This window comes from Dendrobium catenatum, unplaced genomic scaffold, assembly GCF_001605985.2.
Source record: "Dendrobium catenatum unplaced genomic scaffold, ASM160598v2 original_scaffold_218076, whole genome shotgun sequence".
Taxonomy (NCBI): Eukaryota; Viridiplantae; Streptophyta; class Magnoliopsida; order Asparagales; family Orchidaceae; genus Dendrobium; species Dendrobium catenatum.
This window is the reverse complement of record NW_021536486.1, coordinates 472,817-489,443: the sequence shown is the minus strand read 5'-3', so window position 1 is coordinate 489,443 and position 16,627 is coordinate 472,817. Positions and strand designations below refer to the sequence as shown.

The window sequence follows — 16,627 nt, the reverse complement described above, 5'->3', positions numbered from 1 at the left end:
ATCATTCCATCTTCATTAGTAATATGTTTTGAGGATTCGTTATAATGGTCATTTATGTTGAGATGTCATACTTATTGAGTGTAAAGAATGCATATACGAGGTAAAACATTACTTGTAAATGTGTTTTATTATTAAAGATTTAAGATCACTCTAATAATCTATTGAGATAGAAATTGCCTATAACAAACGGGAGTCTGACATTTTTATAGAAAACATACTACTGATCTTCTTGAAGGAATTAATCTTCTTGGTTGCAAACTTGTTGATACCCCTATGAATACTTAAATCACTTCTAATAGCAAGGAATCTTTTGATAATCTCTTTTGATATGAAAGATTAGTAAAACAATTGATTTATCTGTTGGCCAACGTGTTACTTCATGCACTATTGGAGTAGTGAGCAATCACATGCTAACTCCAAAATTGAAGCATTGGGAGACTGCTTTGTGCATTCTTATGAATGTCAAATAATATGCTGAAAAATGTTTATTATATACTAAAATGATCATTTAAATGTGGAAGCATTCTTAGGTGCCTCATATATAGATCCATTAATGATGGGAATTCAATTTTTGGGTATTATATTTTTGTTGGAGTTAAACTTGTACCTTAAAAAGTGAAAAATAAACTATTGTGACTATCGCCTATTATGTATGCAAAATTATATTGGTAAATATTCTTTTAGAAGAGTTTGGCTTTCCTATTACACAACTCTTAGTCCTGAACTATAAGAATCATGATGCCGTTTAAATTGCTAGCAACCATGTGTTTCATGAAGGAACACAACATATCGAAGTTGTCTGCCATTTCTTTTGAGACATTATATTGTTTATGAAGATGTCTTCAGTTTAGAGCTAGTCCCTGATATCTTTATAAAAACAAAAACTTTGGGTTGCCTTCCCTTATCTTGATTATGTTATAAACTGGAACTAAATGCACTAGCTTGAGCGGATATGCTAATGTAGGAGCTTTTCTTATTTGGAAGGTTCTTTGTATATAATACTCGCTATAGGTTTGTTTTGCTGTACTTGGACTTGTTGTACTAATCTCTCTGTTATAAATAAGAAGGTTTTCTAGTAAATAATAGACTCACAAAATATTTTCCTCTTTAGAACAACTTTATAAATATCTTCTTTTCCATATAAATCCCTAAAATTTCATTTTCAAATATTTCTACACTAAATGAAGCTCATCTATCAGTACACGCTTTTGTAATTTTTTTTTTCTCTTACCCATCAAGGTGAGAAAGAGAGAGGAAGGGTGTGAGGGGCGTGAGATAGAGGAGTGGGTGCTGTGATTGATCTGAGTGCTTCGAAAAGAAGAATGGTGCTGGTAGGGGAGTGGGTTAGGTGAGTGATGTGTGGCATGGGCTTGGCGTGGGTGGAGAGGTGCGGGGTGGGTGTTTGGAAGCAAGGATTTTTTTTTTTTTGATTTTATAATAATAATAATGATAAAGTATATATTGATTTTTTTTTTACCAAAACCTGTTGCTGGTGCATATCAAAATTGTGTCGTCACCTCATATGCAAGTGAGTTTTTGAATTTCCCCTCTTGTGATGACCCAATAAGTATAAGTGTTGATCTTAGCTATTCTTGATCCCTTGAACTCATAGGCACAATTTGTTTCATGAACAAGCATTGTTTAGGTGACTTTAACTTTTTAGTCGATGCGTTTTCGACAACATTTGTACGTCGTGGTATCTATCACTCGTTGGTTTTGCTGTATTCGATTGGGTCGACTTCTAAATTGTTACTGAGGTCAACATTAATCTTGTTAATTTATTTATCGAGTATTCAAAATTTTATTTAATGTTGTTTAATTATGAAAGTAAATAAACATAATGAGCCTTATATGGAGCTGCTCATCAAGTTTAGAGCTGCTCATCAAGTGCATTAATTCACTTACAACTCTATGTTGTGGAATGAAAATAAAAATAATAGGAAAATGTTATACCATGGATTTAGCTGCACACTTCAGAGTGCTTTTCCAGCATAAGAATTTTAACTAAAAATTTGTGTTAGCTTTATGTAAAAACATGTTATGCATGCATGAAAAAAGTTATCAACTTCATGCTTATTTCATATAGTTCATAATTTAATTTATTTTTATATTTTCTTCTTGAGCTTTGTTTTTCTTGGTTAATTTTATAGTTTTTATGTATATGAGGCTCTAAGCATGCTTGACTTGTATTTTTCTTGACGTGATTCTAATATTTTCTATTGCTGTTGCAGGATATGTTCTGCAGCTTTTTCAGCATAGTTGGGTATGACTTTGATTGCATTGTTGAAATTAAAAAATTACTTTTCTGCTCGTCTTGTTTGAGAAATTATTAGTCTAATTGAGAAATTACTAGTTTAATTGAGAAATTACTCTTTGCTTATGCTTAGAATTAGGAAAATGTAAATCAACATTTACGTTGTTCTAGTTTATTGCCTGAAGAGCAGGTGGTTATATTTCATGCGACTATGTTCTTGCAAATGTGATTGTGTCTAATTGCGGGACTTACTACCACTAGTAAGTCATGAAATCAGGAAAATGTGAAACATTAGATTATTAATTCACTCACCTGATTTTATATGTCTCATCGCTGAACTTCAGGATTTCTAAGCATGTCATTTTCTAAACACACGAGATGCAAATTATTGGTCTTCAAGTTCTTTACCAAAATATCAGGTGAAGCAATAAAATTTATAACTTCTAACTAGTCTAATGTCATCTATCTTGTGATTGACTTCCTTTTTTGATAGGTTAGACAGGTTTGCTTCATGACTCCATGGGTTCACTGATGGATGTTTGACTAAACAATGTACCTTAATTCTTTTCTGGTTGACTTGGCTATTATTTCTTTTTACTCATAGATTAGAGAGCTGCTACCTAGGGAAACAAGAGCAGGCTATGATTACATTCAAGCTATTAACTTATATAAATAATGCTTTTGAATATTTTTTCTACTTTGACCATGAGTTGTGCCGTCGCCTCTTTCCCTTTCTCACAAGTATTGTACTCCGTATGTGATTCCTAAATTAATAGGATTAAACACAATGACAATGATGGAAGACGAACATAGTTTTATGAGAAATTGACTCGATATGTCTCGTTTGCATGGGATGAGTACTCATTTGTCACCCATTTCAGAAATGAGCCATTGTAGTGAGTCAAGAACATTGAAATGCTCCATAAAAGGTCCCCACCCCATTATGCTGAAGTTTGGGCACAAAAAGCACAAAAATTTATCATGTGCAAGGAAAAGAATTCATAAGAGAGTTTACACAAATATTCTTGAATGTGAATGCAAATGTATAATAATGATAGTAACAAGTACAATAATAATAATAATAATAATAATAATAATAATAATAATAATAATAAAAATAATAATAATAAAGTTGTATTGTGGAAATGCTCTTTCGACTACCTTGTCAGCAGGGGTGATGCAAAAGTGCCATCAAGTTTCACCCAAAAACTATCTAATAGTTGGACAATTTGCTCTATGAACCAAATTAACATGATAGAGATTGTTGAATCACACAGCCAAGGGGAGGCCATGTTAGGAATCCTAGGGCTGCAATTGGAGATTCGTGGAGAGCATAAAAATGAATGTTTCAAGTCAGATCCTTGATAATGAATTTGGCTATTAATATATCATAACTAGAGGGGATTCTTGCGTAAAAATGTCACATTGAAGGTCTTGTTTTGTAGATATTCAAGAGTGTTTTCATATGCTGATGCAAACAGTGAGCTGCTCTTTGTCATTAGACACCACCACTGTAGATTAATCTTATGTTGGTGTTACTTCTTTAATTTATAGAACTCGATGTGTTTGACTCTAGACTTAGGCGTCAAATTTATAATTCTTTTGCTATGTTGTGAAAACTTCTTGAGCCTTTAGATTTTATCATTGGTCCAACGTTTTGTGCATGATGGACCTGTTGACAAATTCAATTCAATAACGATTTTTTGACAATTGGATGTAGAATTCCTTCTATCATGTGCTATTTGCCTGGTAAACTTGGCAAAGGATTTGCTCGATCTATCTTTATTGAATAATCGAGAGAAATTAGCACGCCATCTATTTTATACTTTTTTCTTTGGTGAAATTGGTGAAGGGTTGATTTGATTTGGCTATGCCAAAAACAAAATGATCAAGGTGCCCAAATATTTAAAGTAGATAAGTGAAGATTGTTTACCTAATGAGCTGTTGAGAAAGAAGTAGTTGCTCAAAGATCTACTATATGGCATTAGAAAAGGATTATATTATTTCTATCACTTCATCACATTAGTTTTTATTTTTCAAATTAAAATGTACAAATATTGCTGAATGTTTTGTTAAAACAGGCTGTATCAGATTCTACGACATAGTATTAAAGAAATGAGTTGTGAGAAGTGGAATTATTGTTCTAGGAAACTTGGTGAGTTTGGGCTGTCATTTATGATTTCCATTTTGTTTTTGGAATTGCTGTTCTCTTTTGTTCATTTCATCCAAATTTGGAAAAATTACTTGTATGGATAAGCACAACATTTTATAGAATCTCTTTGGGAAGCTTTAATTCTTGTTAAAGTTAGGCTTTTTTTTTGTTTTGCTTTCCTAGTCACCTAACAATATATTCTAAGGAATTCGCTTATATGATTTTTATTAATCTCAAACATTCCCCTTTCTTCTATTAGCATTTGCTGACACTCATGTCTTGGTTCATTAAAGATATTATGAAAGCATTTGTCTTTCATCTCATCTCATCTTTTGGAATAGAACTAGTCATGCAAATATTTAATTTTAAAAGTTTTTTTTTATCCATACTTTGCTTTTAGGAAAACTTCAACCTAATATTTTAGATGACTTGGAATTTTAATAATTTGTTGAAGTCTCTTCTCTGCCCTTCTTTACTTCGGTAGAAAGGGATCATTCCTTTTCATCTAGTTAATGATATTTCAAATCTCCAGAATGAACTGAGTCGCAGTAGGTTGAATTTAAATATCGGCTTTTCAAAGAGGTTGCATCTGCCTGAGGCATTTTCTCAATTAGTTTCTTTTCTTCTTTTTTAATGCACGATGGTATTATCACTCATTATATTGGAATTAGAAGACCTTGGTGAAGATTGTTTTTTTTTTTTTGGTGGAGTGTTATCTGGGAAAGATCTAACGAATATTTTCTCTCTCATTTGGATTTTAGGATCTCTACATATTATATCATTTGCAATTCTCTCACATACAATGGTTCTCACCTATTCTTCAATTGTAGATGTTCATGCATCATTTGGATAATCTAATATCTCTTTTTGTGGTTTCATGTACATCGGTTTCCTTAAGCTTTATATACTCTTCATGGAGATACTTTTTTTTATTAAAGACAATGCTAAAGACATTTTAGAGATCCTCTTGGTCTCAAGAACTTGAAGCATTTGTAAGGAAAGGAACAATATATACTTTTTCTAATACTATCTAGGATGATAAAATACACACATCTTTTAAGCTCCTCCTCGTTGGTTCTCTGAATTCTCCTATCCTTGCTCGACGAGCACACCATTGATCTCACTTAAGGTATAAAGAGCAACAACCCTATCTGCCTTTGCATATTCGCTATATGCATCTTTATCAACATAAAGAGTTTATTTTTCTTTTGTGTTATTTTTTGCGTAGACCTAATGAGGGGATTGTAACTTTGGGCGATCAAGTCATTAATAAGAGTACATATTTTAGATATCTTTGTTCTATTGTTTAGAGTGATGATGAAATAAATGGGGATATTATCAGCAGAATTCAAGTTGGATGGTTGAAGTGGAGGAATGCATCAGGCTTATTGTGCGATAGAAAAGTCCCCTCAAACTTAAGGGAAAATTCTATAAGATGGTGGTGAGACTTGCAATGCTTTATGATGCCGAATGTTGGCCATTAAAAGAGAAGCATAATACTAAGTTAAGTGTTGCAGAGATGAGGATGCTTAGGTGGATGAGTGGCTTGACCCTTAGAGATAGGATATGAAATGAGCATATACGTGAAAAGGTTGGAATAGCTCGAGTGGAAGATAAGATTAGAGAGAGTCACCTTAGATGGTTTGGTCACATTAAACAGAGTCCTTCCGATGACCCGGTTTGGAAAGTTGAGTTATTAGATTCGACTTATGCTAGAAAGGTAGAGGTAGACCTAAAAAGACTTGGTTAGAAAATATTAGAAATTATATTTCTTTATTAGATTTAAATGAGAATTTGACTTTTAACCGGACACAATGGCGAAAAAGGATTCATGTAGCCGACCCCACATAGTGGGACAAAGACTTGATGTTGTTATTTTTTGCATGAACAACTTTTTAGAATGTTTATACACATTTTTTGTTTTGTTTTGGTGGACATAAAGACTACTTAGGTGTCCCTTGCACCACCCATGTTCATCTTTATCAATGCATTGAGATATTTAATTTTAGTTATTATGCCCAATACGATACCCATGTATGTTTTTTTGGTGCTTTTATTCTTGTGGTGTGTGTGCCCAGGGCAGGGGGAAAATGTTGCCAAAATCGGCAGGGGGCAAACATTGCCAAAATCTACCTAAAAGGTTAATCAAATTGCTCTGGGATCAAAAATGGCAAGTGAAAAAAAAATTAGAAATACGAACAAAAGCAATGAAATGCGCAAATGTTACCAAAGTTTAGCTAAAAGGTTAATCAAATTGCTCTTGGATAAAAATGACAAGTGAAAATGATTAGAAATAAGAAAACATTAAAGCAATGAAATGCATTAGATCAAATAATGGGCGAAAAATGGACTTATATAAAATTTAGCAACTCTCTAATCAGTGCGGAAAGAGTTCCTCAATGCCTTCTTGAACAATATGAACTCAAATTTTACTAAAAAATGACATGTTGGACACTTTTATTTATAAGCGTTGACTCTGATGAGGGGCTTGTAAATAATTGTTCCGAGAAATGCAATTATGAATTTTTTGGCCATATAAATTTTTTTTCTAGTCTCAATCTTTTGAGTTCAAATTGGATGTGTAATTCCTTCAAGTGCGGTATGGCGTGACTACCTAATTTTGGAGGAAGCCATCTCCTTGTACTATCACCTAACATGATTTTTCTTACTTTGATGTTTTTATTCCTTTTATTTCTTTTTATAACAAAGCTCCCAATAGTAAAAATAGTTGGTGGTGGAATCCTAATGTGCAAGAAAAAATTAAAAATAAGAAGCTTTGTTATAAAAATTGGTTTATTTTTAAAAATTTTAATACTCTTGATTTTGATAAAAGTTGACATGTCAAAAATCCAATTTATCAAAATTAAATTCAATTTCTTCATTGATTTGGTGTTTCTAATTCATGTTGGAATTCATGGAACATTTTGATCATTTCATTATCAATTACATTTTTTAATTATAATATTGGTTTTTTACATTTAAAGAAGATAAGTGTTTAATTAATTAGTGGCTTATGATTTGTAAATCTTCAAAATTCTTTGTATATATTCATACTATGCATTAGGAAATCTTGATCATGAGTTGTCTTGCATCAGAATGCATATAAATCCTTGGATTCCATAATAACTGCATCCTTTGGATCCCATTTCTTTAATGAGCATCCAAAAATTTTATGTACAAGATCAACACTTATATATATCTGCCAAAAGAATGTAAAGTACTCATAATTTATAAAGTGTATATGCATATTTATAATAGAATATAGATTCTCCCGGTTTTATGTGAAAAAGTTCATAATCAGATAATGAATGTTAACCATGAATTTCATTAGTACCTTAATATATAAAATCAATTTATTTAATATTGCTTTTGTGGTTTCTAGAGCGGAAACTCTCATATGGTCCTTTGGATTGAGAGTATAATTGAGATCGCACATTGTACTAGAGTTAAGTTTGTCAAGGTTTATCACTTTTTGAGCCCATTCTTCAAATGGTTTATCACCTTTAACTCCATCCACACTTTCAGTGGGAGGCCTATAATCATAAGAAAGCAAATTCTATTGATGATATTATGAGGTTTGACCTTAACATGGCCAGATTCCCACTCATAATCTTGACATAGATTAGGATTCCATTTTCATTAGCTACTGCCAGCAAAACAACTTTTTTGCATCTCAAAGCCATTGGCGAAATTGTTACAAGCTAAAACAATCCCACTATTCTTAATCGAAAAAGGTAACTAATATACATTACAAAATAACGCACTATTGCACTAAGCTATCCAACACTTGGACATTGAAAGAAAAATGAAAATTACAAGTATAAAAATAAAACAAAAGAAAATTTCTTATAGTGCTTTAGTCATTGGAGAAAGAATACGTAAACAAAAGCTCTTGCTATGAATCAAATACTTTGTCCTTTGCTCTTCATTTGCACTTGATCTTACTTTGAAAAACTTGAGATGACTTTGTTTGAATGAGGAGAGTAAATGTCACACCTCATTTTGACCCCCCTTAGTCAATATAGAGTGTAATAGAGAATCTGAATAGACCTATCTCTTACTAACACCCAACCTGACATATACTTCTATCAGGACCAATTAAGTTGGAAATGATCCATCCAAACTCTTGAAAAACTTTAGGGTTCACAAAACATAAAACTATAATCAATATTTTATAATTGGAAGTATATTTAAACTCATCTAGTAAATACCTCTGAGTAAAATACAACGTTTTACTAAACTTTTAAATGACATTTACATACTGAAAAGTTTCTTTACGACTTCTACTTTGACTTCTATGTACACCAAAACGTGTGTACACAAAAATACAATCAATCGTCCTGTCTAATGCCCCACTGGCTCCGTCATCTTTTTTGTTGTACATTCATTGCTAATGAACTAAAGTTCAATGAAATATGCAAATAATATATAAGAAATAATAATATGTTCCTAGATTAGGAACAGCATGCAAATTCTATAATAAACATTAAATGTACAAAAGCATAATTTCATGTTCTGTTTATTGATCAAAACTTTAGGTAAGTCATATGATGATTATAGTCTTTTGCACACTCACAACTCTCTAAATCAAGGTTGGGTCTATATTCTCAACTTTTAGATTTGAGTCTGCTCTCTCATTTAAGGTTATATCTGAATTCCCTACTTTTAGAATTGAGAGAGTATAGACTTACCTCATCAAGTCTTGCACCTTTACTTATGTGGGTCTATCTCTCATATATGACTTATCTCACCTTTCTAATACATTTCACATTTCATTTTTTTCATAATACATTTCACATGTCATAACATTAATAAAATATGCCATTTCAATAATACTTGAGGAACTAACAAATAAATACATAATGAAACTGGAATTGAGGCCATCAATTTATATATGATGTGATGTTGCAAAGTGTATTATATCCTATATCAGTTTGTGTATCTCACCTTGCTAAGAATTGATTCTCCTAGATCCTGCCTTCTTTTTCTTTTGTACACTTCTATCAAACCTCTCATTCAACACACTCTTTCTCTTAGCTCTCTTCCTCCTTGCCTGATCTGAATTCAGCAACAACCCACTGAATTTGTCTCCTAACTGTTTTCCGCAACTGTAGCTGCATTTTAGCAAAATTCAGCAACTACCATTGGTCTTCTTACTTATTTGTTCTTAGCTTTTTCTCTTCCTTTTCCTCTCTGATTTCAGCAATTACAGTTGATTTCAACAATTTACAGCAACTTGATCAGCACACAAACATAAATTTCAGCTCCTCAAACACCGATTTCAGCTAACAAAACTTTCAGCAGCCTACAGATTATTCCATTATAGATTTCAGAAAGTACAAATTTTAGCAAACAATATTCCATTCCATCCTTTTAGCAACAATAAATTTCAGCCAATTTTCATTTCAAAAATCACTTAACTCAATATATTAGTTCTAGTGCTAGGATTAGGTTGCTGTGTAGGATTAAGAGCTTCAACAGCAGACAACAACCTACAATATTCTTTTCAAAATCACCATAGGCTGAATGCTGAAGTTCATGCTGAAATTTTCTTACCTACTTGAACTAGAGGTAGGATTAGGAGCCTCCACAGCAGACAACAGGAGCAGCCCCAGCAAGCCGTCACGAATCTCCCTGGTCCTTCTCACGGCCAGCATTCGAATGCCAGAAGCCAATTGTCTTGAAAATGGGAGGGGAAAGGATAATGTTGCATAGTGCTTTACGTATTTTATATTATATTTTACTTTCCCTAATGCTTTTCCCACTACAGAATGCCCAAATCAATTACCATCCGTGAGATCTCATCCAGTCTCTGCATGTGTGGGTTAGTGGATTCAGTTTAGGAATATAAAAATGTCCTTTTTACTTAACTGCTAAGTGGAATACGGGTATTATAGTAAGAGCCATTTTAATGATCTTAAACAGGTGTATATTTTGACCTAATAGCAGCTGCCCTTCAAAACATATCCAAATCGCTATCAAAGGATCCAAAGGTTGGTGTGAATCCATTAAATAGTTCATGATGACTACCCTCAAACTTAGCAGATCTTGTTAGCAGAGCCCACAAAGGTTCCCAAGAGTGATGCACACAGCTGGTTATCCATAGCCTTAACAGTGGTCCGTAAACAAGTTAGCAGAAATTTGCTAGGTAGTGTAGACCCATTAACTAAGCCAATCCTATCATTTGATTTTATGTTATATGCAGCCTTCATGCTAAATTTATTATTGTATATAGCTACGAGTAGGATCAAATACATAAATAACTAAATTAAAAATAATATTGTAATATTTATAGAAAAAATTCTTTTAATTTAGTTTTGAGTAAGCTCAAGTGAGAGCCATGGAGTTAGATTGACATGCAATGACTTGGTATAAAAGCAAAATTACAAAACTCAATACAACTTGTCTCCAATCTTGCTTGTCTATTCTACATGTCTTGTGGTCTTGATTATTGCATCATGTTTTCATGTTTAATCAATCAATCTACCATAATTCTTGCATTCTAACAATTTTGTCGTCACTTTATTTTTAAGATTGTTACTACCAATCATATAATTGTTATTATCAAAACAAACTCATCACACAATGGACTCATGTGTCAATGAGTTCATGTTGAATGGAACTTTCTTCAAATTTGAACATTAACTCAATTGGTGCCATTTTCTTTCCTCATTAACAATTTGTTTTCCAACAAGCAATTATCTTGAATAACTTGGAACTTCTTGGAAATTTAAGATACCTGTTCATGTTGTATGCAGAAAAAAAATCAAATGACATATTCATCTCTTTTATTGCAATTAACAATGCCGCTCTAGCGTTTTATTCTTAGTTTGAAGCCTTAGGTTTATGCCAGGGTTGAACTGTCCATCATCGATGATTGGCATGTAATGTGCAAACATTTTCTTATGATGTGGTCTGGAACTTCTCTCACCACATTGTATTGTGTGCCATACTCATTGTAATCATATATTGCAATGACCTGTGATGGGATTACCTTAAAATTTAGAAACTCACGTTAAAAATGCATGGCTTACTCTCAGATTATAAGAAAATTTCTTGTGCTTCTGGTGAGAGCAGCAATATTCATGCTCACTGGCAAAAAAAGCATAGTGAAGCTCTAATCACTATCATTTTTGAAAAACTTGGTTGTGATTATAATATCATCATTAAAGCACCAAACTAACTTCCAGTTTTTTATTCTGTAGCTGTGCTGAACCTTTTTTTTCTGGTAATTTAAGGAAAGCTTGAACGTGATATGCCGTCTTTCATACTGCCTTTTTCAATTATTCTTTCAGTTTGTATAATTTGTTTATTCTGATATTTTGAATTGAAAATTGGATGTAAAAATACCATGTTGTTCCTTCCATTTTGATCATGGGCTAATGTACCCTGAATGTTCATATTAACCTTGCAGGGACCCATCAAATGGATTATTTTGCTATGCTCAGGACTATAGTGCACATTTCTTTTGCATAGCATCATTTCTGTGGACTACAACAATTGCGTTCACACTTCATCGCACTGTTGTTAAACACAAAACTGACGTTGAAGATTTTGGATCTATTTTTCATTTGTATGTGTGGGGTAGGCTGTCTACCTTCCGCCTCTTCTCATCTTTTTTCTATGCATGAATAGTTTGTAAGTTGATGTTTTATTTTCTTATACTTATTAATCTGTCCTCTTAAAGAGCGTCAATAAAGGGAATGTAGGTGAAATCGAAACTTTTTGAACGAGCTGATCTAAACTTTAAATCAAAGGTGTTGATTTTGAAGTAGATCAAAATTTGAGTTGAATCGAAAGTGATCATCACTTAGCTAGGTTTTAAGTTGATTGAAATTGTCATCATCAATAGCACAACAACAATCACCATTGCCTTATCCCAAGCTAATTCAAGTCAATTATATCGTGTTATTAATTTGTTGCTTTATATTATATTATATGATGAAGCTTACCTATCCTGGCATTCCTAGTTTTTTACCTTATGGTAGGCGGCATCATGTCATCTATAAGCCTCTATGCTCCGCATCCGAATCCCTACGCAATATTCCTAGGCAATATTTTTTCTATGGAAACTGACACTTACGAAATTAAACAAAACAAAGCAAATCAGAGAACTCTTAGTCCGTAATGGGTAGAGTAAGAAACAAGCAAAACGATCAACAAAATTCAAAAGTGAAAAATTTTCAAAAATAATGGAAAATTGGTCGAAAATCACTCATATCTTCTTCCCCTGAGGTGTCGCTACTACAATTGACTTATCACTAACCTCTACGATCTCATCCTCTACCCACACCAATTACTTGTCCTCCGCCCACTCTTTGGCTATGAAAGCAAAAGAAGCTAAACTCTTAAACATTGAGGTGTCTTTTGGTGTAATGATTGAAATTTCATTAAAGAAATTCTATAGTTAAGCGTGCTTATCCCGAAGAAATCTTCAGATAGGTGACCTCTTGGGAAGTTACACCAATAGGTCAAAATCATGAGGCCCTTAGGCCAAAGTGGAAAATATCTCGATAGTTAAGAGTTTGAGCTGTTACAAATGGTATTAGAGCAATACACTAACCAGAAAAAGGGAACTAAGTGCCATACAAGATAAAGTGCTACGCTATGGGAGCCACCTCCTCCCTGTATGGGATAAAGTGCTATGGGCGGGAGTCACCACTTGAATTTGTAGGGGCCACCTTTAGAATCCTATCTTGCATGATAGATAATTTTGAGATAAAAATAATGACGTCGATGTTAGTTACTAAAGTGAGGTAAAAAAATTAAACTCTAAAATATTGAGACACCTTTTGGTGTAATGGTTGAAATTTCATTAATGAACTTCACAGTTAAGCATGCTCATCTTAGAGAAATCCTGGGATGGGTGACCTCCTGGAAGTTATGCTAACATGAAAAACCATGAGGGCCTTATGCCAAAGCGATCAATATCTTGATAGTTAAGAGTTTGAGTTGTTACAAATAATATTAGAACAATACACCTGCCAGAAAATGAGAACTAAGTGCCATGCAAGACAAAGTGCTATGCCATGGGAACCACCTCTTAAACTTTTAAGGGCTACCTCTAGAATCCTATTTGTTTGGTGGATGACTCTGGGATAAAAATATTGGTGAGGACGTCAGTTACTTACGTGTGAGATATTTGAAACCCCTTAAGTAAAAAGAAGCTGAACTCTTAAACATCGAGGCACCTTTTGGTGTAATGATTGAAATTTCATTAAGAAACACCGCAGTTAAGCGTGCTTATCCTGGAGAAATCCTGGGATGGGTACCTCTTAGAAAGTTACACCAACAAGATAAAACGCGAGGCTCTTTAACCAAAGCAGACAATATCTCAATAGTTAAGATTTTGAGCAATTACAAATGGTATCACAGCCATACAATAGCTAGAAGATGAGAACTAAGTGCCATACAAGGCTAAGTGCTACGCTATGGGAGCCACCTCGTGAATCCTATATGGGACAAAGTGCTACATGGAAGGAGTCACCACTTGAACTTGTAGGGGTCTCCTCTAGAATCCTATCTTCGTGGGGGATGATTATGTGATAAAGATACTAACAAGAATATTAGTTACTTAAGTGAGAGAGATTATGAAACCCCTTAAGTAAAAAAAAAAATGTTAAACTCTTAAACATCGAGGCGCTTTTTGGTGTAATAGTTGAATTTTATTAAAGAAACTTCGCAGTTAAGCGTGTTCATCCTAGAGAAATCTTTGGGTGGGTGACGTCTTCGGAAGTTACACCAACAGGATAAAACCGTGAGGCCCTTAGGTTAAAGTGGTTAATATCTTGATAGTTAAGAGTTTGAGCTGTTATTAAGCCTACCAAATGTTTTGCTACCACAAAACCATAAGCGGTTTTGTTGCTCATCTCTAAAGCATTTGATGAAACTAGTATGATAACCTCTTTTTAGTGAACAAGTCAACACTAATGTTAAGTTTTAGAGACACTTGTTCCACCGTAGTATGTTGAAGTACCTAAATAGAGGTAACCCATGACTACTAAATAGGCTCTTTGGATGTTACAGCTCAAGGCTCTTTGACGTTGGCAAACTGGATCCATTGCCACACCCAAGATGTCTAAAAACTGACGTCTTTATTTAGTTTTCCTTCATCCACCAAACATTCCCTATTAACTAAATCTAAGCCTAAAATTGATTTTGATTGATCTCCTCAATTAACAGTGCTTTCTCATGATTGGTAGGGATAATTAGTTATAGAAGTTTGTGCTTGTAGAAAGTCTCAACCCTTAATCTAAATAAATCCTGACGCAATGTGGGGAATATATGGCTAAATAAACTTAGATTGCCATAAAAAAGTGATTATATGCTACATAGATGATTATTAACTACCCAGAAATTACAGAAAAGCCTCCATCTGCAACAATGAAATTCATATATTTTGGTACGAGAACAGTTATGCGGGGCTAAGTTGCTAAACTACATGCGAACTTCGATTAATATTGAAATCCATTTATTATCATGCAAATTTAGGTTTCAGGATAAGCATGGGAACTATAGGTGCCAATCGGCTTTTAATCTTAAATGAATTATTTTCCGCCTTCAATGCAAACTTGAAAAAGTTTAACCCAAATTTGATTGCAAATTTATTGACTTTTTTTAAGAAGCAAACAGATAAAAATAATTAAGGAGCACAAATCAACACACGTAATTGAAGTTGCATGCAATAAAAAGAAGTCCAGGTCGTAGTTAATGTATCAAAACTCAATCACACAATCAACTTGATGGGGACATCAGATTACAACACATTTACTTCAGGAGATGCCAGAGATCGACGACCACGATCATGATTTTTATTTTCATCATTTTATGTAGTAGTTTAATTTTATTTTATGTTTTTCCGTTTTTGCCCTTATGGGTATTTGGTAGCTAATGTAGCCCAAGGGCATTTTAGTCTTTTGTTTTTCTTTGTCATTGTGAGGCCTATTTATATGGCCCTTCTCTTGTAATAGTGGAGTATTGATGAAGAAATGAAATTTTCTATTGTTTGTTCTCTTTGTGAGTTCAAGAAGATCTCTTAGTGAGTTCTTCACATGAGATCTCTTTGTGAGTTCTCTTAGTATTAGCATCCATCCTCCATTGTACGAGTTCCCTGTGGTCCAACTCAAGTCTTTGCTTGAGTTCAAACATGTTCAAGTCCACATCAAATTTGAGTCGTTCAAATGTGAGTCCAAGTTCATGTTCATTTCAATTAGATTTGAGTTCAAGTCTTAGCTCATTGAGTCATGCTTAAGTTATGATTCACTTAGATTTGAATTCAATGAAATCCATTGCATCAAGTCCACAAGTCCCAAATTGTTCAAGTCCCATTGATCTTCTCCTCTTCCACAAACGCCACCATCCACATCAACAAGTGGGAAGAAGCCGGCCTCCTCCACACTTGCCGTCACCTTGGAGCCCCACCCGTCGGCCACCACAATCCCGCCGGCCGGCATCCCTCCCGCCGGCCAACCACTTCTCTCACCCTCCCACCACCACCCCTCTCTCCCCTAACCCCTTTAGTAATTTGAATTTCAAATTCAAATTATTTCCAATTGGGATGTTCCAAATTAGGAAAGTTTTATAATTTTGAATTCAATTTCAATCGAAATGAAATTAGATTCATGAAGAAATTCTTTCCTAGTCATCCTCCCCATTTGGAAACCTCCTCCCCATTCTCTAATCTCCTCCCCATCACCATGATGCCGCCGGCCCCCCCTCATTGGGCTTCCCATTAATTGCTCAATTAATCCCCTCCCTATTTTGAATTTCAAATTCTAATTTTAAAATAATTCCCTCCAATTTCACTTAAAACTGAAATTTCCTTCAGTTTTCCACAAACCCTAGCCCCTATTGATGCCGCCGGCCCCCTATTGGCTCTCCCATTGAATGATCAATAATTCCCCTCTTTAATTTGGGATTTCAAATTTAAAATTCCAAAATTTTCCCTCCTAAATCCTTTGAAACTGAAATCAATTTCAGTTTCTCAACCTAATCCCTCTCATCTCCCCTAGATCCACCGCCGGCCCCTTCCTCCTATCCAAATCGGCCCCTCTCTTCTCTCTTGGTTCAGAGAGGGGATTGCTCGTCTTCAAGTTCATGGTGCATGGCGGATCCCGCCGTTGACTACGGAATCGAACTCGACACCTACGGCCACATTCACGTCCTTAGATCGCCTTTCTTTGGCGTGGTTTTGGCTTCGACAATACCGTCGAAGATTACTT

General features: G+C 34.1%; 1 protein-coding gene across 3 annotated transcripts in view; it reads left to right on the top strand.

The window, feature by feature from the left end:
• Positions 1-16,627, top strand: part of LOC110107189 (G-protein coupled receptor 1) — a 54,524-nt gene that overhangs the window by 6,055 nt on the left and 31,842 nt on the right. For all 3 annotated transcript variants that reach the window (XR_003699829.1, XM_020837376.2, XM_028692519.1), the window contains 2 exons: positions 2,232-2,263; positions 11,821-11,990. Coding sequence is in view for 2 of the 3 variants with exons in the window: in XM_020837376.2 (XP_020693035.1) it covers positions 2,232-2,263; positions 11,821-11,990 (202 nt within the window). In the remaining variant the exon portion in view is untranslated. The remainder of the gene's footprint in view (positions 1-2,231; positions 2,264-11,820; positions 11,991-16,627) is intronic.